At 41.2% G+C, this 23,887-nt stretch overlaps 3 protein-coding genes across 5 annotated transcripts in view; 1 reads left to right on the top strand and 2 right to left on the bottom strand.

The window, feature by feature from the left end:
• Positions 1–13,757, bottom strand: part of LOC125465996 (cytotoxic T-lymphocyte protein 4-like) — a 96,194-nt gene extending 82,437 nt beyond the window's left edge. Inside the window, exon 1 of one of the 2 annotated variants that reach the window (XM_048560069.1) lies at positions 13,682–13,757. The gene's annotated coding sequence lies outside the window, so the exon portion shown is untranslated. Of the gene's footprint in view, positions 1–9,328; positions 9,371–13,681 lie in introns of those variants that run through there. The other variant, XM_048560070.1, reaches the window with a different exon arrangement.
• Positions 1–23,887, top strand: part of fsd1 (fibronectin type III and SPRY domain containing 1) — a 49,716-nt gene that overhangs the window by 6,977 nt on the left and 18,852 nt on the right. For both annotated transcript variants that reach the window (XM_048560064.2, XM_048560065.2), the window contains exons 3-7: positions 9,346–9,477; positions 11,528–11,629; positions 13,550–13,572; positions 20,538–20,659; positions 21,823–22,032. In XM_048560064.2, the coding sequence (XP_048416021.1) occupies positions 9,346–9,477; positions 11,528–11,629; positions 13,550–13,572; positions 20,538–20,659; positions 21,823–22,032 (589 nt within the window). The remainder of the gene's footprint in view (positions 1–9,345; positions 9,478–11,527; positions 11,630–13,549; positions 13,573–20,537; positions 20,660–21,822; positions 22,033–23,887) is intronic.
• Positions 20,200–23,887, bottom strand: part of LOC125465699 (signal-transducing adaptor protein 1-like) — a 95,600-nt gene continuing 91,912 nt past the window's right edge. Inside the window, exon 16 of the mRNA XM_059638475.1 lies at positions 20,200–20,247. Within this exon, the coding sequence (XP_059494458.1) occupies positions 20,246–20,247 (2 nt within the window). The 3' untranslated portion in view covers positions 20,200–20,245. The remainder of the gene's footprint in view (positions 20,248–23,887) is intronic.

The following is a 23,887-nucleotide window of genomic DNA, read 5'->3' as shown; positions in this document are numbered from 1 at the left end:
CAACTGATCTGCCTCCCCACCACCAAGATCACCATGACTTCTTTTCTCCAATTTTTGTAAACTAGTAACTGTCACCAATAAAACACCTGTGTAGCCAACTGAATATTTAAAAGCGAAGCCTATCATGCGCAGTGCAAGCCATCAAAGGTGAAAGGGGGCATGGAGAGAGTGAGAAGGGACTAAATCAAAATGGAATTGGAGGTCAAAATAAAGCGCTCATTGCCCATGGTATCAAGGGCATTGATGGATATTGCGTGCTCCTTCTTTTAGGACACCCAGACATGAACGTAACTGTGGAAGAGGGGCAGACAGTTGGTGCAAGGGAGTGCTGCTTACCCGGTGATTAGATTGTAGACATGTGCAGATCTTGTTAGCACATAGTCTAATTGAGATGAATAGCTTAGGTGCCCTTTTAAGGCCAAGCTAACTTAGTGTTGAAGAGGGATAAGATCAAAGAAGATGCTGACAGTATTGGAAAGTTGCTGGAAAATCTCAGCAGTTCTAGCAGCATCAGGTCACCAGGCCCGAAATTTTTTTTTATTATTCTTCACAGATGCTACCAGACCTACTGAGCTTTTCCAGCAACTTTGTTTATGTTTCTGATTCACAGCATCCGCAGTTCTTTCAGTTTTTAAAACCTGTTGAGTTTGCTTTTGGCTTGCAGCCAGCTGCAAAGGAGCCAACACCGTAAGCATGGGACTTGCTGTAATGTAAAAGCAGCTTTTACTTTTCTATTCCACAAGGGCCAACAGGGAGATGAGCTGCAAATAACCCTTCCTCTTAGTGAGCAAACATGGCAAGTTTTGCGCTAAGCTGCGTGAATGAACAAAGACTTCTGGCTTGATCCTTGGCCTAAACTAGGTTTGATCTGTGATGGAGCCTTGCTGGTGCTCCACGATTAATGTCTGTGCCCCTGGATTAGTAACAGTTGGGTAAAGGAGAATTACCTTGTCACCTGCTGTTCATCATCATTATACTGGCCTGTTGTTGGGACGCTGACGGCTGCATTAGCAGCTACTATTTTGTTTGCTGTTGATTAGTCTGTCAGCCTTGCAGATGGGGTTCATACATGTCGAAAGTCATTTGGATTCGGCAATGGCAAATGGAACTGTACTCAAGCGACCAATGATATGGTAGCAAGAGGCTTCAGGATATCTTCCAAATATTTGGCGTAGTCTTGTACTCTAATGGCCCTGATTGAAATATGAGCTGGATGAAGGTCTCGCTGAAACTTAACTGGATTCAGCTGGTCAGTGTATCTTAATATCTTAAAGCTGAAATCAAATACTGCAACATTTTCTTTTTAAATTCACAGCACCATCAGAAGAGAAGGGAAGAATATTTAGAAAATCATTGTGAATTTCAATTAAATTTACATTCGACCAAGCATGTTGTGTTCACTGCTTATTCTCCCATGGGGATTGAGTAGATTAATGACTGTGATCCCAGGCAGAATGATGAATGGTAATGTTGCTGAATTTCAGGCTTCATGTGCCGACTGGTGTCAGTCCCTGATTCTGTTCTCATGAGACCAGTAATGTGCCAGTAGTCTTCCATTTTATAAAAATATAAGCAATATTAAACTGACGGGTGCTGGAATGATCCTGCCATCTGTCAGAAAGCTACAACAAAGGCTTTTTTCTTTTTTTTAATTAAACTGTTTTAACTTTAACTGTGTAGAGCTTGGTCACACCAATCTTGCCTCTAGTTATAGTCTCCAGTCTGTGCCAAGTTAATTGGTCTTAGCCAAGGCTTCTGTTTGCTACAGTTTACTTTTTGTTCTGACTCAGGCTTTGGTCAGTCCCACATCCAAAAGAGGGCACTGCCAGCCTTGTAATAAATCCTCATATTGCACTGAAGGAATTTTTGAAAAACTCACAGCTGGAAAAGCGGTTTACAGTTTGATATGAATCTGTTCAGCAGCTTCGGCTGATGCAGTTTCACTGGCTCAGATACCATCAGGAGCGGATCTGGATTTCTGGTTATTAAAGACATCAAGATTAAAAGGGGCTAGTGTGGGGAAATGAGTGAAAAACAGCTGTGGTGTGGTTGAATAGAGGAGCAGCCTCAATGGTTTTAATGGCCTCCTCCGGCTTGTTTCATAGAACATAGAACAACACAGCGCAGAACAGGCCCTTCAGCCCTCAATGTTGCGCCAACCTGTGAACTAAGCTGAGCCCAATCCCCTACACTATCCTATCAGCATCCATATGCTTATCCAAGGGCTGTTTAAATGCCCCTCATGTGGCTGAGTTAACTACATTGGCAGGCAGGGCATTCCACGCCCTTACCACTCTGAGTAAAGAACCTGCCTCTGACATCTGTCTTAAATCCATCACCCCTCAATGTGTAGCTGTGCCCCCTTGTACAAGCTGAAGTCGTCATCCTCAAAAAAAGACTCTCACTGTCCACCCTATCTAATCCACTGATCATCTTGTATGTCTTTATTAAATCCCCTCTTAGCCTCCAATGAGAACCGACCCAAGTTCCTCAGCCTTTCTTCATAGGACCTTCGCTCCAGACCAGGCAACATCCTGGTAAATCTCCTCTGCACCTGTTCCAACGATTCCACATCCTTCCTGTAATGGAGCGACCACGCAATATTCAAAGTGAGGCGCACTAGCGTTTTGTAGAGTTGCAGCATGACATCACGTCTCCGGAACTCAATCCCTCTACCAATGCAACCTAAAACACCATCAGACTTCTGAACAGCACTATCAACCAGGGTGGCAATTTTCAGGAATCTATGTACATGGACACCAAGATCCCTCTGCTCATCTACACTACCAAGAATCTTTCCATTGACCCGGTGTTCTGCCTTCCTATTATTCCTCCCAAAGTTAATCACCTCACATTTACCCGTATTAATCTCCATTTGCCACCTTTCGGCCCAATTCTGCAGTTTATCCAAGTCTCCCTGCAACATTCTTCCACAATGTCCACCACGCCACCGACTTTAGTGTCATCTGCAAACTTACTAACCCATCCACCAATGCCTGTGTCCAAGTCATTTATACAAATGACAAACAGCAGTGGTCTCAAAACAGATCCTTGAGACACACCACTAGTAACCGGACTCCAGGCTGAATATTTTCCATCAACCACCACTCGTTGCCTTCTTACCGAAAGCCAGTTTCTAATCCGAATGGCTCAATCTCCCTCAATCCTGTGCCTCTGTATTTTCTCCAATAGCCTACCATGGGGAAACTTATCAAAGGCTTTACTGAAGTCCATGTACACCACGCCAACTGCCCAACCCTCATCCACATGCTTGGTCACCTTCTCAAAAAACTCAATGAAGTTTGTGAGACACGACCTGCCCTTGACAAATCCATGTTGACTATCTCCAATCACATTGTTGCTTGCTAGATGATTATAAATCCTATCTCTTATAATCCTTTCCAAAATTTTTCCTACAACACACGTAAGGCTCACAGGTCTATAATTGCCTGGGTCATTCCTACCGCCCCCCTTGAACAAGGGCACAACATTTGCAATCCTCCACTCCTCTGGTACTAGACCTGTAGACAATGAGGACTCCAAGATCAAGGCCAAAGGCTCCACCACCACCTCCCTGGCTTCCCAGACAATCCTCGGAAAAATCCCATCAGGCCCAGGGGTTTTATCTACCTTCACACGTTGTCGAATTGATAACACTTCCTCCTTACTAACCTTAACCCTTTCAATTCTAGTAGCCCGTAACTCAGTCACCTCCTCTACAATATTCTCCTGTCCCTCCGTGTAAACAGATGAGAAATAATCATTTAGCAACTCTCCAATCTCCACAGCGTCCACACACAACTTCCCACTTCTGTCTTTGACTGGCCCTATGCCTACCCCAGTCATCCTCTTATTCCTCACATACCTTTAGAATGCTTTCGGGGTCTCCTTTATTTACCTGCCAATGTCCGCTCATGTACCCTACTTGCTCTTCTGAACGGTCTCTTTAAATCCTTCCTAGCTAATCTGTAGCTCTCCATCACCTCATCTGAACCATCTGGTCTCATCGTCACATCATCCTCCCTCTTCTGCTTAACAAGAGATACAATTTTTTTAGTAAACCACGGTTCCCTTAGCTTATCGCTTCCTCCCTGCCTGACAGGGACGTACCTATCAAGGACACGCAATATCTGTTCCTTAAAGCTCCACAATTCAATTGTCCCCATCCCCTGCATTTTGCTAACCCATTCGATGCCTCCTAAGTCTTGCCTAATTGCATCATAAGGGAGGAATGGAGATGCAGATAGTGAAGGGGACTATCAGAGATTACAGCAGAATATAGATAGACTGGAGAGTTGGGCAGATAAATAGCAGATGGAGTTCAATCCAGGCAAATGCGAGGTGATGCATTTTGGAAGATCAAATTCAAGGGCAAACTATACAGGAAATGGAAAAGTCTTGGGGAAAATTGATGAACAGAGAGATCTGGGTGTTCAGGTCCATTGTTCCCTGAAGGTGACAATGCAGGTCAATAGGGTGGTCAAGGCAGCATACAGCATGCTTTCCTTTATTGGACGGGGTATTGAGTACAAGAGTTGGCAGGTCATGTTGCAGTTGTATCGGACTTTGGTTCGGCCACATTTAGAGCACTGTGTCCATTACCAAAAGGACGTGGACGCTTTGGACAGGGTACAGAGGAGGTTCACCAGGATGTTGCCTGGTATGGAAGGTGCCAGCTATGAAGAGAGGTTGAGTAGATTAGGATTATTTTCATGAAAAAGATGGAGATTGGGGGGGGACCTGATTGAGGTCTCCAAAATCATGAGGGGATAGACAGGGTGAACAGCAAAAAGCTTTTTCCCCCCCCCCAGAGTGGAGGACTCAATTACTAGGGGTCATGAGTTCAAAGTGCGAGGAGGAAAGTTTAAGGGAGATATGCGTGGAAAGCTCTTTACACAGAGGCTGGTGGGCGCCTGGAATGCGTTGCCAGCAGAGGTGGTAGACGCAGACACGTTAGCATCTTTTAAGATATATTTGGACAGGTACATGGATGGGCAGGGAGCAAATGGACACAGACCGTTAGAAAATAGGTGACAGGTTAGACAGAGGATCTTGATCGGCGCAGGCTTGGAGGGCCGAAGGGCCTGTTCGTGTGCTGTAGGTTTCTCTGTTGTTTTGACTGACTGGAGGGAGTGAGGGACCGACGGCTCATATGACCTCTTAGAGCCAATGGCTGCTGTTGTGACTTGAGCTATTCCTCCCGTTCCTTTAGTGGACCAAATGAAGTATTTATCTGGATTAAGCACCTCCAGGCTTTAGCATGAAGCTTGAACCCATAATCACCTGAATCTGAGTTAAAAGCTAGCTTGGTGCAAGAGAAATGGGTAAATATTTCAAAGTATTTACCAGCTTCCTGAGTCTGTCCATTCATACATTTACCATACTCTATGGAAAAGTAATTAAATCTAAATTATTTGTGCATATTCCCTCTAAGCTTGAGCCATGTCCATTGGTCCTAGAATCTTTTTGAATTCATTAATATTGATTATCAATCTGCCTCACCTCTTTAGAATGTTGCTTTATCTAGAACAAAGAAAATCACAGCACGGGAACAGGCCCTTCGGCCCTCCAAGCCTGCGCCGATCCGAATCCTCTATCTAAACCTGTCACCTATTTTCCAAGGATCTGTATCCCTCTGCTCCCTGCCCATTCATGTATCTGTCTAGATACATCTTAAATGTTGCCTTCATGCCCACCTCTACCACCTCCACTGGCAACGTGTTCCAGGCACCCACCACCCTCTGTGTAAAGAACTTTCCACGGATATCTCCCTTAAATTTTTCCCCTCTCACCTTGAAATCATGACCCCTAGTAATTAAGTCCCCCACTCTGGGGGGGGGGGGGGGGGAGATAAAATTTCTTGCTATCCACCCTGTCTATACCACATGATTTTGTAGACCTCAATCAGGTCCCCCCTCAACCTCCGTCATTCTAAAGTAAATATTCCTAATCTACACAACCTCTCTTCATAGTCTTTGTAATATATCCTCATGATGGATATACAACCTCTCTAAGTCTTTGACAGCATTAAACAGGTACCAATCTGTACAACCTCTTCTAGGTCAGGTGCCCTTTCTTCTCCTACTCTACCCAAAAACTTGAATATCCTTATTGTAGCATGGTAACCAGAACTGTATCAAATACTTTAGCTCAGGCCTTACCAGTTCTGTTATGCAGAATCCTTGTAATCTCTTGGAACTTAAACTACATCCCTTAGCTATAGGCTTGTTTGTCTTTCCTTTAATGTTACAACACTGTACATTGTTCATCTTACTGAGTGGCTTTTGCCTTGTACCATATAGTTCAGAACAAGTTAATTTAATATCCTGACTATTGGTTTTCTTTCTCCATTCTGGTTATCCTGATTTATCCACAATAAGTGTCACTTATCACTCACTGAACCCCAGTATTAATATCTCGATCCTTGTATGTGAAAAAGAAATGTTTGAAGGGATATGGGCCAATCACAGGCAGATGGAACGAGTTTACTTTGGGACTGTGGTCAGCATGAACTGGTTGGACTGAAGGGTCTATTTCCGTGCTGTATGACTATAATGCATGGAAGTGGTCAGCTCTGGCAAGTGCCTGTGACAAGTGGAAAACTGAACGTTTCATGTCCGTGAGCTTTTGTTTTCATAGTTTTAAAGGCTAACTCTGCTTTTCTCTTCAGATGCTACCAGACATGTTAATTATTTTCAGCAATTTTGGCTTTCATTTCAGACTCCCAGCTTCTATAGTCTTTTCACTTTTTGTGTCTGTTCCTGCTTTTACCTTTGTACCTGTTGCACTGCTACTTGAAGTCCCTCCGCTTCTCTCGGTTTTGTATAATTTCAAAATGTGGTACATTTCTTCCAAATCATACGCTATTAATGGCAATATTGACCTTTTCCAAACCTTGTTGCTTTCCAGACCAATGTGGTTCTAGTCACAAAAATCTACTTTTGATCTAAATGAAGGGGAACACTCCTATAGTTGTTGGAGAACTACTATGAATAGATCCAGGAGTACTTTAATATTGCCTGAAACACCAAAGCAGTGCCTTTGGTAATGAAGTACTCCGTCAGTACTGTAGTGAAGTGTTAGCCAACATTTATTTCCTCAGGTTTTGGAGTGGTGCTTGAACCCTCTTCAGTGTTGCCAAGTGAACTAAACTGACATTTTCGAGTATACATTTGAATATGCATTTCTACCATTCTAACAGCACTCCAGAATATTTGATCCTTTCACCTTTTTTGCAATCTGACTACCTTTTGAATACAAATGTGCAAACAAGGAACAAGAGTAGACCGCTCGGCCTTTCAAGCTTGCTCCACCATCAATAAGATCATTTTTGATCTGATTTTAACCTCAACTTTACATTCCTGCATAACTTACCCCTTTGGTAATCTATCAACCTCTACCTTTAAAGGTGTTTAAAAATTCTGCATCCACTTCCTTTTTGAGGAAGGGAATTCTAAAGACTCTTAATCCACTGAAAGAGAATGTTTCCTCACCTCTGTCTTAAAAGGGTGCCTCTTCCTTTCAAACTATGACCCCTAAAGGAAGCATCACTCCGATCAAGTGTCTTCAGTATTTTGTATGTTCCCAGTGAGTCACACTTGACTCTTCTAAACACTGGAGGGTACAGACCTATGCAGTCTAACCTTTCCTCATGAGATGGTCTGCTCTCTCCAGGTATTAGTCTTGCAAACCTTTTCTGCTTCCCCTTCTATAAGTACAGTGACCAGTATTGTACATACTACTCTGGCGCAGTCTCACCAATGCCTTGTATGACTGAAGCATAACCTCCCTACTCTTACATTCAATTTCCTCCCCCCTCTTCCCCCCCACCCCCCACCACCACCACCACCACAGGAAGTAATACCATTCCATTAGCTGTCATGATTACTTGCTACACCTGCAACAAACCTGCTGCACCGTCCTAGTGCACTAGGACATCCAGATCTTTCTGCATCCTCTCGTCAGTTAGATAATTGTTTTTTAATTCTTTTTGCCAAAATTGGTAGTTCTACAGTTTGCCACATTGTACTCCAATTGTCAGATCTTTGCCCAGCAACTTTACAAATCTCTACCCTTTTACAAGGTCCTTTCCGTCCCCTTTACAGACTACTTTCCTACCTATCTTTATCATGAGCAAATTTAGCTACCATATTTTTTGTTCCCTTCACCCAAATCATTCACATAAATTGTAAAGAGTTGAGCTCCCAGCACTGACCCCGTACCACACGTGATATTGTGTCAACATGAGCAAGACTCATTGATTCCTACCCTCTGCTTCATGTTAGTCAGCCAATCACCATGAGCTTTTATTTTTCACAATAGTCTCTGTGGCAAAAGATTCTGGAGATCTCAGCGCAGTACACCCTCTGGTTTTCTCCTTATCCACACCTTTGCTTTTTCAAAGAGCTCTGATAAATTAATTCAACTCAATTTTCCTTTGACAAAACCACGTTGGCGCTACCTGATTACCTTCAACTTATCCGAGTGTCCTGTTATTGAAAACATTTTAACAGCTTGTAATGTTTTCCTTATGACAGATGCTGTTATTCTCTCTGTCTTGCTTATTCCTTCACCAGCTTTATTTGTTTTTGTTCCAGGTTCTGCATTCTAATCTTTTTCTGTTGCTGAGCTGATTCTACAATTATTTGCAGACCGCAATCACATATCTGTAGTTGTGGGCACTATGCCACAGTTTCACTCTCTCTCATATACTTTCTCTGTGTACTTTCTCTGCACTGCATTTCACATTCTGTTCTGCCACCCTGGTGCACTTTGGTATGATATGCCTGATACGCAAAGCAACACTTCTCACTTTTATCTCATGTGACAATAACAAATCAATCAACATTTTGAACTGCCTACGTTACCAGATTGAGAGATGATTTTCCTTGGTGTTACCTTTCCACGTTTTGGATGTGACATCACCTGAACTTTTTCAGTGATTTTTCATTCTGTGAAAATTGGCAAATAAGCCATGATGCAAAACATATGAGAAGCTTAATAAGCTGCAAAGGTAGCTTTAACGTGACATTATTTCAAAAATGTGAATATATGACATTACCACATTATGTTCACCTGAATGGTAGAAAGCTACCCAACAGATTCTGTCTTTCTACATTTGTGTTGTACGTGAAGGGAGAAGGCTAGGGAGCTCAAAATTTAGAGTGAAACACTGTTTGTGTACATCTTTTGTTGCTTATGATGTTTTGCCTTTTGCTATTCTTTGTTTATTTTGCAAAATATGAAGGTCCAAATAGACTCTTTTGCTGGAAATAACAAATTGAACACTGTTTCATGCCTCATTCTGATTTGGTTTCTTGCCACTCACCTCCTTACTTTTCTAAGGCTAATTCCGAGCGAGCTCTTGCAGACCTGGAAGCAGAGTATAGTTCACTGTATGCCATACTGGATGAGATGAAGGAAGACATGATAACAAAGATCAAGCAAGAACGAGCCAGCAAAACATATGAACTGCAGGTAGGTTCTGTCATCCCAGCAAATCACCTAGCAAGGATATCTATTGGAGTAAACATTGTCTGTGGTATAAGCTATTGGAACTGTGCCAAGATGTTTCAAGATGACAAAGAAATACTTACATTTATAGAGAACTTTCAGGACCACTGGTCATCTCGAACTACTTTACAGGCATAAAGTGATTGTTAAAGGACTATTAATGTTGTAACGTAGAAAATGCCACAGCAAATTTTGTACATAGAAAATTGTTATAAACAGCTATGTGGTAACGAGATTTCTTCTGTAATGTTGAATGAAGGATAAATATTGGCCTGCATGCGAATAATTCCCATACCTTTCTTTTGGAATAGTCATACAGATTCTTTTTACATTTATCAGAATAGGTAGATGGGTCCTCAGTTTAACATCCCATCTGAAAGTTTTCACCCTGATCATACAGAACTCCGTCAGTGCTGCACTGCAGCATCAGCTTCTACGTTCATTGTGTTCCAGCTGTAGAGTGCACCTTAAACCTGCAAACTCATGTATTTAAAGGTGACCATCCATAACTCCACACAAATGCTTATGGGCTGAACATTGACGATGTGTTTACAAAGTCTATGGCCCGTTAAGGACAATAGTAACAAGTGTATTGTAAACAACTGAATGTGCTGTTTTTGACACTGCATTTCTCACTAAGCTGAGGAAAAAAAAGGAATGTTGGTAAGAATAGAGAGAGGAAAAACAAGTTGTTGGACAACAGAAAGGAAGCTGGATCCAAGGTACAGGTTATTGTACTTGCAGTGTGCTGTCATATCCTTAGATCATCCAAAGGGCTTCACAACCTAATTAATTAATTTTTGGGTTAGGAAACTCAACTCATTTTGACCCTAAGACCCAAAAACACCACATGAGCATGTTGGATGATGGATAAATATTAACCAGGACAACAAGAGGTCACCGCTGATGCTCACCAGATAGTGGATTATGAAATTCCACACTGCAACAGCCTGCCATTCATTATCCCATTGGGAAGATGGCCTTTTAACAATGGAGCACCTACCGATTACTGCACTGAAGTGTTAGCTTGGGTTGAGCACTCGGGTCTTTGGACTGGTGTTTGGATCCATTTGCTTCTAAATCAAAAGGAGAAGTGCTAACACTGAGCCAAATTAATGCTTAATATGTATTGTTTAGTCCATTTTTGAAGGAAATGGGGACTAAAATGCTTTTTGTGTTGAAATTTCCAAGTCCTTTCTGGGTTTTGTTTTTCAGCCAGAAACAGTCTTTTCTATAGATTTCAGGTTGACTGTCAACTTCTTGTTTTCTCTTGCTGTGCAGTAAGAAAGGAAAGGTGTATGTTTTATGGATACTGGAAATAGCAGCATTGCTAGAAGTGAAAGACTGGACAGAATCTCAATGCTTGACTTCTATCCAGACTGTCATGTGGGAATCTGCATATGTACCCATGTCATCTCAGTTCAGAGCATAGCATTACTGTAGGCAGCCCTGAAGTGAGCTGGGTGTGGACTTTAAATAATCTTGGCACGTACAAGTTTTGCTAAATTGGTATCATGTTCTGACTGTCCTTTCTAAGAGGAAGTCTGTTCAGTCACACCACAGATGTACTGAAGCCTTACAGAGTGGTTTAAATTAAGAATGACGAACACAGATGATCTTTCTTTGCTTAGGATAACTTTGGTTATCTTAATCTGCAGCTTGTTTTCACTGGACTTTGTCTCCCTTGTTTGTTCGAAACTCCAAATATTCCGTCCACCCTGTTTTTCTTGTTTGCATCCAAACTTGTCTCACTACTTTGTCACCGATTATAATTCACTTTCAAGACCTCAAAATTTGATCGTGCAATCCACTAATCTACAGGTATTGTGCTAAATCAACTCTTCAGTGTTTTCCTTCAACTAATTCCATTCTTTTCCAACTTCAATTTCCTACTTTGCCTCTTCATTTAGACTCTGACCAACACACTTCTGAACTACTGAGTCGCTAAAGCTTACCATTTTCATTAGTGATCCCAGCATTTAATGATTACTCCACATCCTCTTTCTTCTTGTAGAATCAGCTGACGGTCTGCACAAAGGCTTTGGAGAGTTCAGAGGAGCTGCTTGAGTTTGCTAACCAAACTCTGGACACTGCGAACTCTGATGGAATCAACCAGGTAGTTATTTCCAGCCCCCTCCAGTTTATCCTTTCTTTAACAAATGTTTGCATGGTTCCTAATAAGTCTTGTGAATTATAGCTGTTAGAGAAGTGATATTCCTAGATAATAGTGTTAACCGATATTAAATTCCTAATGTGCCTGAATCCCCTCAACACGGCCAGGGAAAAGAGAATATAATTGAGTAGAAGAATGCAGGGAAACTAATTACAAAGGATTCAGGTTTGTTCAATGAGCTAAAGTGGAAAATGACTGAATCTTTTTGCGTTGCGGTTTATTTCCAGTACTCAACAGTTCAGTCAGCTAGCAATGTTGCACTTACTGATTGGACTTCTGTACTGTAGATGTTTTCTAATCAACATGTTCAGAGATGTTACTACATACCAGGAATGGGTTGGACTTGAATCCAGGCCTACTAACGCAGAGGGAGGGACTCTACAAATGCACCTCAATAGCGTTCTTCTGTACTATATCGCTTTCCCTGTTGCTGGCCCTTGTTGAGGATATGGGCTTGACTGGTCCTCAGCTTTGCTGTACCTGCCCTGTTTTCACACGAACCTAAATAGTATCACTAAGACTTTTCAATGATGGGACATTACAATCATGCCTGAACCTTTTCTTGGCAAGTATTCAAACATGTCACTTTTCCAGTATCACTCGTCTCATCCAGGGTAGCATTAGCGGTGATAATGTCACTGGACCAGTCATCCAGAGATATGGGTTCAAAATCCACAGCAGCAGCTAATGGAATTTTAATTCCATGAAAAAAAACAGGAATTAGTGGCATGTGGTCTAATAGCCTCTAAATAACCACTGTTCATTTGTCATAAAAACCTATCTGGTTCACTCCTGCACTTTAGGGATGGAAATCTGCTGTCCTTACTTGATCTAACTTACATGCGACTTCGGACTCTAAGCAATGTTACTGTTAATGCTCTCTGGGCAATTAAGGATGGGCTATAAGTGCTGGCTTGGACAACAATGCCCAAACCCCGCGAAAAAAATCTTTTAAAAAAATCTGACTTTTTTTTATTTTTCAGTCCATAGTCTTGAATTGCTAAAGGCTAATTATAAAACCTAAACTCACATCTGGCTGTAGGCAATTGATCCAAATGTCAAATCTTCCTTGTCTGATTAGTTCTGCTCTTGTTGCACAGTGCATTTAACAATAGAGCATTTGGGATTCTTTTGGTTTTGTTTTATTCGAAATAAAAGGCTCATGTCTTTTTTTTGCATTATAAGTTGTAAATCCTGTGATACTTTTAGGGTGCATGTGCCTATATTGTCATCTGTAAGACACAAACAGTTATGTTTCCTTTTTATGATTCCTCTAATTGTAAAAGCTTAGAGAAGGCCTCTTGATGCCTTTTGTAACGATGTGTTAAAGATTGATTTGAAAACTGCTTAAGACATGGGACTGAGAGAATTGGGAAGGGAAAAGAACGCGGGTGGGGAAATGGGCAACGTGCAAACGGAATGAATACATTCAATGCTTTCAGTATTCTTTTGAATGATGTTTTTATTTGTAAGTCTAGTCTTGCTATTTGAGGAGATTTATAGCTTGAAATAGTGGTTGTTTCCAAGTTGCAATGCTCTGAAATAAACTGGTCAATCTGGAAATTAACCAAGGTTGTGAACTAATTTCTCTGGAGTTTGGAGCAACTGTGCACACAGGATGGAGTACTACAATTTGTTGTTGCTTTCCTGTCTGTTTGAATGCTCTTTATATCTGCAGCAAGAGATACAAATCACTTTAATTCCAAAAGATTTAGCTCTTGTACTTCAGGTAGGCTATGTGGAGGTGGCTTGTGGCTGGTTTATCTCACAGCAATATATAAAAAAAAATTTGCTTAATAGCAGTTTGAATAATTGTGCTTATTTGCATGTTTGACTTTCTGTCTCTTCTTTTCTGCTTCAAAGGCTGCCAAGCAGATTAAAGATAGGTACTGTAAAATACCTTTTTGATTTCACTGCATGTTTGTATCAAACTAACCTGCATTAAGGACCGCATGAATCTTTAACTAGTTTTGCAATACTTACTAAACTTCTTACCTCAATTTTTGCCTGTTCTAGAAGTAAACACATGTTCAGGTTGTTAGTAAAGTTCGGATGTTGCTTGTTACAGAAGTAAAGCAGTCTCTCAATATTGCATTCCACTGATCTTTAACTGGAAACCTCATCGCAAACTTTATTTTCTTAAGCTATTGATCCATAACAAGAAGCCTGTGTTCCCTAAACAGTTCGACTTAGCCTTCTTAAAAAGCTCAGTTCTAATTTGGCAGGGAATGATACATTAGACATTACCCCCTAACAATGAATGTTTGACTATTTTTTAATTATTAAAACACTGACTTGCTGGCAACAGCTGAAAGTAAATTGTCTGGTTCTAAGTGAGAATTTGAAGGCCTAGGAAAATGGTGTAAAATCATATTATGAGTTGAACACCTCTGTAATGACAATTTCAATGTGGATCTTTCACTACAAACTAGAGACAGTAATTAGTTTGAACTGTTAGTGTTTGCAGTACATCTAACTTCTTAGGATGTTGGCATGCACACAAAGCCTCTTCCACTAATAGTATTATTGAGTCATACGGCATGGAAACCAGACCTTTCAGTCCAACCAGTTCATGCCAACTGTAACCCCAAACTAAACTAGCCTCACCTGCCCGCACTTGACCCATATCCCTTCAAACATTTCTTATTCATGTACTTACCCAAATTTTTTACAAACATTGTAGCTGTGCCTGCATCCACCACTTCCTCTGGAAGTTCGTTCCACACAATGAACCACTGCTTTTCAAAACAAAATATGCCTCATGTCTTTTGTTTTTAATCTTTCTATTCTTTCCTTTTAAAAAATATACCCCCGGTCTTGAAATTACCCACCCAAGAGTAAAAAACCCCTATCTATACCCCTTATGATTTTATAAACCTCAATAAGGTCACCCCCTCAACTTCTAAGCTCCTGTTGGCAGGGGCGGGGGAGCAGGTAATGTCTCGGCATCTCCTTTTTATAGCTCAAACCTTCCATTCCTGGCAACATCCTGGTAAATCTCTTCTGAACCCTCTCCAATTTAGTAATAATGCTTTAATGGAGATGTCTGCAAACAGTGGAGAATAGTGTTCTAATATTCAGAAATGCCCAGCCATAGCGTTGCCAATGTACAAAAGGAAAATTGTTTTGATCTATTTATAGAATCATAGCATGCTTACAACTCAGGGGGAGACCATTTGGCCCATTGTGTGTATGCTGGCTCTTGATAGGAGCAATTTACTGAATCCAGCTTGCAATTTTCCATGTAGGCCTGCAAATATTTTCTGTTCAGGTAAATGTGATGTTTAAAGGAAGTTGCATGATCGGATCGGATCTGCAGACCGTAACAGCGCTCTCCATCAAAAAGATTGTATTTGTGTCTCCTGGTTGTCCTTACCAATAGCCTTAAATCTGCATGCTCTGCTTCTTGATCTCTCTGCTATGGCCAGACCACTCATGGTTTGGAGCATCTCTATGGAATCTCCTCTTGACACGCCCAGCTTCTTAAATCCATCCCAGTTTCTATAATTTCCCATCCCTGGAACTAGTTTCTTAGTCTTTTCTATGCCCTCTCCGAAGCCACCGTAGCCTTCCAACATATGATCACCAGAATTGGGCATGGTTCTCCAGCCAAGACTAGGGTAGCCCTATTTGCACCAAATCTTCCTCCTGCTAATGACAACCAGCCATTTACTAGTATTTTCCATGATGTTATGTCAATAGGAGTAAGAAGGAATTTACAAGAATGGTTCCAGAAATGAGAAATACGAGTTATGTGGATAGATTGAAGAAGTTGGGGCTGTTCCCGTTGCAGAGCAAAAGGCAGAAAGGTGATTTGGTAGACATTTTCAACATGATGGATAGGGTTAGACTGGACAGAGTAAATAAGGACAAACTGTCCCCATTTGTTAAAGATGAGAGGGCATGGATTTAAAAATGCAAACGAAGCAAGGGTAATGTTAGAAAAAAATGTTCCCGTGTAGCATCTACTTAGTGTGTGGGATGCACTGCCAGAAAATGTGATTGAGGAATTCAAGAGGGGCATTGGATGATTAATTGCATGGAAATAGTGTGCAGAGACATGAAGAAAGGGAACAATCAGCACCAGGTAATAGAACTAGTTCCGGCATGACGGGCTGACTGGCCTCCTCGTGTACTGTGGTGATTCTGTGGGTGCAGCTTGCAGAAATTACTCACTTTGATGGATGTTGAGATTTGACCTGAGACAAACTGTTGAGTTCCTCTGCACCGTTTAGCTGTGGTGACTATGAAGTTACTCCCAAATCACACTCGGTCATTTCGGCAGGATGATTCAAAGTCAGTAACCCCAGAATGGAGCCAAATGCACTCATTGTTATTTTAAAGATAACATTGCTTTTGTGGACCCCCTAGCTAATTATTTAAGCGTGGATGTAGGCCATTTGACCTATCTGCTTATTTTACCATTCAGTTAGAATCAAGGTATTCTGTCTTAACCTCACCTACCTATCTTGGTACTGTTAATACCCTGACCCAACAAAAATATATCAGTTTCACTTTTGAAATGTTCAATTGTCCTCGCTTCAACGGCTTTTCGACAGCAACATGTACATTTTTATTCATGCCCTTTTTTTGGAAGGAAATAGTTCCTAGCATCACCCCTGAATGACCTTACTCAAAATATAATTTTATTCTGAACTCCCACAATACAGCAAATGGTTTCCCTCTGCCTGAACAGATCCTTTTAATCATTATAAGCCTCAATTAGATCGTCATTAATCTTCTACATCCAAGGACGTACAAGCCTTTTCTTAAAAAAAAACTGAAAGGTCTGTGGATGTTGTAAATCAGGAACAAACAGAGGAGTTGCTGGAAAAGCTCAGCAGGTCTGGCAACATCTGTGGAGGAAAAAAAGCAGAGTTAATGTTTCCAGTCCAGTGACGACCCTCAGAATTGCACTGGAGCCAAAACGTTAACTCTGATTTTTTTTTTTTCTTCACAAATGCTGTCAAGCCAGTTCTTTTAACCGTTCCTCACAACTCTACTTTTTTGGCCCTTAGTATTGTGTTGTATAACCATTTCTTAAAAAAAAACACCGGAAAATAGTTTCTTCTTGAGTTTTAACTGAATTCAAGAATGAACCATTATATTTTCAATATAGTTCACCCAAAAAGAATCCGGAATAAGCTAAGAACTGCAGGATGTGGAGGTCTGAAATGAAAACAAAGTTCTGGCAGAGCTCAGCAGGTCTGGAAGCATCTTTAGAGAGAAAGCAGAGTTATTGTTTTGAGTCAGATTCTGATGAAGAGGGGCGGATTCTAAAAGTTAAGTCTGCTTTCTTCACACAGATGCTGTCAGATTGCTGAGCTCCACCAGCACTTTGTATTTCTTTTGTTTGTGAAAGGAATCTGGAATTTGGGTTTACTTTTGCAATTGATGCACAACTAACATTTAGAAGACCTCAAAAGCGTTTTGAAATTTCCTCTGGAGTCCAATGGCTACAGTTACTAAAACTGGGTATCAATATGTGTGGAATCCTGACTTAGACTTTGTGCACTTGTGTATTTTATTATTGGCACAGTAAAGCTCCCCTGATATTGCACAGGTGATGGTTAATAAAAGGACTGTGTCTGGCTGGAGTGGACGTACAGTTTATGGAGCAGGTTTCAGTAAGAATCCTTTAGTATATGGAAACTGTCTCTCTTCTGGTTGATTTATGTGAACTCCATTGCAAAAAAAGGTATAACATTGTGAGTGCATGAGCTTTTAATTTAAAAGTTGTATTCAAAATCAATTTAACAGGGTTTTAAAAAGTTAAGTTTTTGTGACCTTTTTGAGGAGAGAACTTGTGATGTGAAGTAGGATGCCTTGATTTCAAAGTCGAGCAGAACAAAGGTAATTATGATGTGTTTGAGAAGTAAGAGTGGAAGGTTGAAACAAAAATAAGGTACAAAAATATTGTAATTGAGAGAGGGCTTAGAAGTGAAAACAAAATGTAGTCACTAAGATGAAAGATGCTCATGTCATATGATTCCATTATCCAGTATTGCCATCAGGCAAACCATGTTAAATATAACACCGCTATATCTAGAACCAAACTTCCTTTCACAGTAGAAAAACAAAGTACTGAGGCTGCTGGAAATCTGAAATAAAAACAGAAAATGCTGAAAACACTTGGTCTGTTAGCAATATGGAGAGAAAAGAATTATAATGACCTGGATTTTTCTGTCAGCCAGATGCTCGTTTCTGGAGCGTAAATCCCCATCATAGCATCTGCCAAAGAAATTGCTCAGGAAACCAAAGATTCCACCGCACGTTTCCATTATACTTGGAACCTTCTGATAGTATCCATTTAAAACAGAGGCTTCTGCTGCAGTTCATAGAATCCTTACACTGTGGAACCAGGCTGCTCTGCCCACACCGACCCTCCAAAAAGCATTCCATCCAGACCACCTGTAACCCTCAATTCCTGTTATTAATCCATCTAGCCTGCACATCCCTACATGCAATGGGCAATTTAGCATGGCCAATCCACCGAGACTGCACACCTTTGGACTGTGGGAGGAAACCCACACAGACACAGGGAGAATGTGCAAACTCCACACAGACAGTTGCGTGAGGGTGGAATCGAACCCCGATTCCTGATGCTGTGAGGCAGGAGTGAAGTGGAGTCCAATGCCTATTTGCCACCTCTGTCAAACCTGTTCGTTAACCGCCTCCCTACTCTGATCTATCCTAAACACTCCCTGACAAATCTGGCCCTTTTGCACCCTGGCAACCTGAACTCAGACCTGTCCTGTGTACTTAGTGTCACACAGGAGCTCAAAGCAGCTCTCTGTGATTCTGGATCTTTTAAAATTTCAATACTTAACAACTGGCTGTAGTTAAAACAAAAAGGGGACATGGTCACTTTCCCCTGACAGTTTTACACTATGAAGGACCTGTTGGAATGTGAGCACATCTCCATGTTTGTGAAGAAGCCCTGATTGGAATCTCCTGTCAGAATTGCAGAGCACTTTCATTTCATCAAAAAAGGGTAAGGGTGGCAATCTATGTGAGAGAGCCATTCTTTGAGGAAATGCAGCCCAATATATTCCGGTTGCTACATTCAGAGCATTTTGATGAAAGTTCATGTCCTGAAACATGAACCCTTCTTTCTCTCTCTCGCACACTCAGCAGATTCTGCAGCATCTTGTAACAATGACTCTCCATTATTGAGTCAGAGACATACAGCTCAGAAACAGACCCCTCAGTCCAACTTGTCCATGCCAACCAGATATCCTGTATAAGTCAAGTCCCATTTGCCAGCATACGGGCCATATCCCTCTAACCTCTTCCTAATCATACACCCAGCCAGATGCCTTTTAAGTGTTGTAATTATACCAACTTCCACCGCTTCCTCTAGCGGTTCATTTCATATGCGCCCCACCCTCTGTGGAAGAAGTTGCATTTTAAGTCCCTTTTAAATCTTTCCCCTCCCTCCTCGAACCTATGCCCTCTGCATTTGGGAAAATATGACATTTTCTGGTTTTATTTCTATTTAACCGTTTCAATTATTAGCTTAAATATGACCATTTCCACTCCTGTATTAATAATTAACTGCCTCAGTCGTTAAGTTTGTTTCATGGGTCCCACCTAATACTTTTGTCACCCCCAGCTGAAATTCTACATATGAAGAAGAGCGGGGTTTGTTTTGTTTTAAGCACAGATTTTCATTTTTTTAACTCTTAAGTTTTATGCCATAGCAAGCTAAATGATTTCAGCTCGATATACAAGCGTTACTCACCAACTGCATATCATTCGTTTTTTTTCCAACCCCTGGTCAAATAGTTGATCAACTGTGTTTGTTTGTAGCCTGATTTGTAGAACTTAAAGTATGACATTCCAGGGCAACAGAATAATGTACAATCTAGCCACATCTGAACATTTCTTGTTTGAATGTTCATTTTTAACTATTCTTCCTCCCCTTTGCCTAAACCAGCTGCCCATTTCCAGCTCCCCACCCCCCACACCAAAACTTCCAAATAAATCCTTTTGAAGTTTGCAAATCCTTTCTAATAACAGGTTTTTATAAACCTCTGATAATTACTGATTTGTATAAACTAAACTAATTGAATACAGGACACAGTGGTCATCGTACTCCCAAGTGGGTGAATGGCTTTTGGAAGGCAGCAGGTCAGATTACTGAATGTGATTGATAACCCATTCATGTTCCTGAGGTTAAGTTAGTAGACTGTATAATAACTTTGTGGAAAAAAAATTAAGCAGTACTGTAGTAATAATGCTACTAGAATAGTAATCTATCATCTCTGTCAAATGTCCCGAGGATGCAGGTTCAAATCCCATTGTGGCTGATGGTGAACTTTCAATTCAATAAAGAAAAAAATCTGGAATGAAAAGCTAGTCTAATGGTAACCGCTGTTAATTACAGCAGGAAAATAACTGATTCATGAATGTCCTTTAGGGAAGGAAATCTTCAATTCTTACCTGGTCTGGTTTACATGTGACTCCAAATCCACAGCAATGTGATTTGATTTTTAACTGCAGTCTGGGTGGTTGGAGTGGAGACTAAATGCTGACCTAGCCAGCAACATCCACATCTCCTGAGTAAATGACAAAGATAGTATAGATAATAAGTTAATGAATAGATGGAATACAAGATGTAGAAGGTATGATGGCCTTTGTTCATATTTTGAGCCAAGGGATAAAGTAACATGCTTGTAAAGGGCTCGGGAGAAGTTTGTGGTTTACTGCATCTGTTTTAGGCTTCCATTAGAAGCATGACCCTTCAAAGCAAAGTTAAAATCTATTTTTATTGACAATTTCACTCTTTTTAAAAATGGCTTTAGAAGGAAAGCCACATGTAACACTAGCTCTTGGCTTTGTTATACAGTGTTACCATGGCACCAGCATTCAGGCTGTCCTTAAAGGCTAAAGCCAGTGACAATATGAGCCATCTGATGGTTGACTTTTCCCAAGAACAGAAGATCCTTCGCTCACTCAAGTTCTTGCCAGGTAAGAAAATAAGATAGAAATGTCATGCATGTTTGCTTTTCCCAAGCCATCGTTTAAATGGGTACGTTCACAGCCTTATCTAAGTTGCCTTCGAGGTGCAATCTTTCAACTTCTCCGTGAGTTAATTAGTTACTGTCACACAGGGTGGGGACAATGGGGATAGCAAGTTTACATGGCTAAACAGATTCCTGCGTCTATGGTTATTTCTACAATTCATCATTTTAAACAAGCACTTTTGGACAAAAAGAAGATAGGGAAACACCAATCTTCTGCTCTTGCATAATACTGAATAATATCGGCAGGAGTGTAAGAGCACATTACCAGGTTACCCTCTTAGACTGCACATAAAAACATTGAATTGATTCGCTTTGATTAACGGAGCAAAATTGAGCCAATGTTTTTCTTACCTGAACCTGCGTATTCTCCGGCTACCAGTACCTGTTAATAAAATTGCCTGTTGGACGGCTCAGTGGTTAGCACTGTCACCTCACAGCGCCAGCAGCCTGGATTCAATTCCAGACTCGGGCGACCATCTGTGTGGAGTTTGCACGTTCTCCCCGTGTCTGCATGCGTTTACTCTGGATGCTTCAGTTTCCTCCCACAGTCCCAAGATGTGCAGTTTAGATGGATTGGCCGTGTGAAATGCAAGGTTGCAGGGATTGGGTAGGGAGGGGTGGGTCTGGGTAGAATGCTCATCGGACGGTCAGTGTGGACTTAATGGGCCAAATGGCCTGCTTCCACACTGTAGGAATTCTATGATTCTGTGTTTACTGTTAATGGGAAATGCTTGTTCTGCTTTGTGCATTTGTGGTGATAAAGAATTCTAAATTAGATGGTAACTGATCTCTTCTCAGAGTGGGCAGCTGTTTGCCAAGTACATTACATACTTCCAATTTTGGAGTGAGATACTGAAAAGCTCATTCGGAGCCATAGTGACCACTCTAATTGCTATAACTGCCCTTAATCTGGCTGGATTAGAGTCTGTCCCTCCTAATCACTATCTACTGTGAGTGATTACATATGCTAAACAGATGACACCATGGTGCTGATAGTCGATGTCTCAGTTTCCATGAAATGAGCATTTGCACCAGAGAATGGCCAGTGCATTCTGCCTATGCAAGAATGTTTGTATGTATTGATTTTTCTTTGACTTTTGTGATCAGTACCGAGTATTCCAGAGATCGATGCATCAGAGTGCCTGGTGGCAGACAATTGTGTGACAGTAGTCTGGAGAATGCCTGAAGACGATGGAAAGATCGATCATTATGTTCTAGAATATCGCAAAACCAATTATGAAGGACCACCACGACTAAAGGAAGAGCACCCTTGGATGGTGAAGGAAGGCATCAAAGAGCAGGAATTTACCTTGTCAGGTAATGCCAGCTAACCTCAGCTCTTCCCTGAAGAGACCTGCTATATAATATGCTCAAATTCCTGGAATATCCCTTGAACCAACGATCCACTGATTCAGAGATGATGGTGCTGTCACTCTTGACTGAGAAATTGCGTCCACCCCTCAACTAATTTTTATTTTTCTTTCAATGGTAACTCACTTGGCAATATCTTAAACCGCACCCCCCCCCCCCCCATCCCACATAATATGGTCTAACAATGTGGTAAGTGGAGGGAATGCTATGCATCAGATTCATGGCCACCTTGAAGCCCTCCTGCCAGGTCAGACAGAAGTGTAAAAAAAGTTGAGAGACTTTATTTATAAAAGCAGTGAGTTCTCCCAGCTTCTTGACTAATATTCCTTCCCTTAAACAATGTCAGAAGGACCTGGCTATCAGATTATTCATCCCATTGTTCTTTGTGAGTAGCGATATGTAAGTAAGTGGTTGCTTTGGTTGCATATGTAAGGACACTGGGACCGCACTTTAGAACTAAATGCATGAAACATTCTGTGGCAATTTGATTTAAAAATGTGCCGTGTAAATGGAAGTTTATATTTTAATGTCAAATGAGTATGTTTCCAAACATAAGGAAAGGACAATGATTATATATTGCACTATTTTGAAGGGCATTGGTAAAATCCATGTGGAACTTTAACTTTGTCAATATGTAGAAACCTTTTTTCGTCAATAGTTAACATGCTGTATTTTCCCTCTACATTTTCTTTTGTGTTTCCTAGCAATTATTGCCCATTCCGCACTTCCCTCAGAAAGATAGTAATCAGTCACCTTAAGTTGCTGGAGTCCATGTGCTGTAAGTGCACCCAGTACTGTTAGGGAGGGAGTTTGTAAAGGAACGATGATGTATTTCTGTGTCAAGGCGATGGGTGACTTGGACGGAAATACCTTCGTAGTGGTATGCATCTGATGCCCTTTTCCTGCTGTGTGATCGAGATCAGCATGTATTGTAAAGCATTGCCGTAGGACTCTTGGTAAATGACGCCCAATATTACTTATATTGGTGCCATTTTCAATAAGAAAAACATTAACATGGTATTAACAATAACATTAGGCAGGGAAATATCAATGCTGACATTTGGAGGTATATAATTTGCTGTCGTAGAGAACTGGTACAGACCTGATAGCCTGAATGGTACCTCTACCTCTGCTGCTATGATTCCGTAATATCAATTAGCATTAAAAAAGCTTTGTGAATGATGCTTTCATGTGCCATTTAGTATTTGCTACTGTTATGTGTATATCCAAAGGTGTAAAGCCTTAAGTATACAGAAGAGATAGTAGGAATTGATGATGCTGGAGAATCTGAGATAACAAGGTGTAGAGCTGGATGAACACAACAGGCCAAGCAGCATCAGAGGAGCAGGGAAGTTGACGTTTTGGGTCGAGACCCTTCTTCAGAAATGGGAGAGGGGAAGAGGATCCTGAAATAAATAGGGAGAGAGGGGGAGGTGGATGGAAGATGGATAGAGGAGAAGATAGGTGGAGAGGAGACAGACAAGTCAAAGCGGCGGGTTTGGAGCCAGTAAAAGTGAGTGTAGGTGGAGATTCACGGAGGATGGAGAGCCCAAAGAAGCAGGACAAGGTTAGTAGGTCGGAGATGGAGATAGGGCTTGAGGTGGGAGCAATGGTTAGGGAGGCAGGAACAAGCTGGGCTGGTTTTGCGATGTGGTCAGGGGAGGGGAGATTTTGAAAAGATTCTTCAAATTTTTGGAGGTATATAATTTGCCGTCCAAAGAGGGCATTGGTTTAAGGTGAGAGGAGAGAGATGTAAAGAGAATCTGACAAGTAACTTTGAGATGGAAAGGGTGGTGCATGT

This window comes from Stegostoma tigrinum, chromosome 30 (genome assembly GCF_030684315.1).
Source record: "Stegostoma tigrinum isolate sSteTig4 chromosome 30, sSteTig4.hap1, whole genome shotgun sequence".
Lineage (NCBI taxonomy): Eukaryota > Metazoa > Chordata > Chondrichthyes > Orectolobiformes > Stegostomatidae > Stegostoma > Stegostoma tigrinum.
Note: the sequence above shows the minus strand (reverse complement) of the source record. Positions and strands in the feature narration are given on the sequence as shown.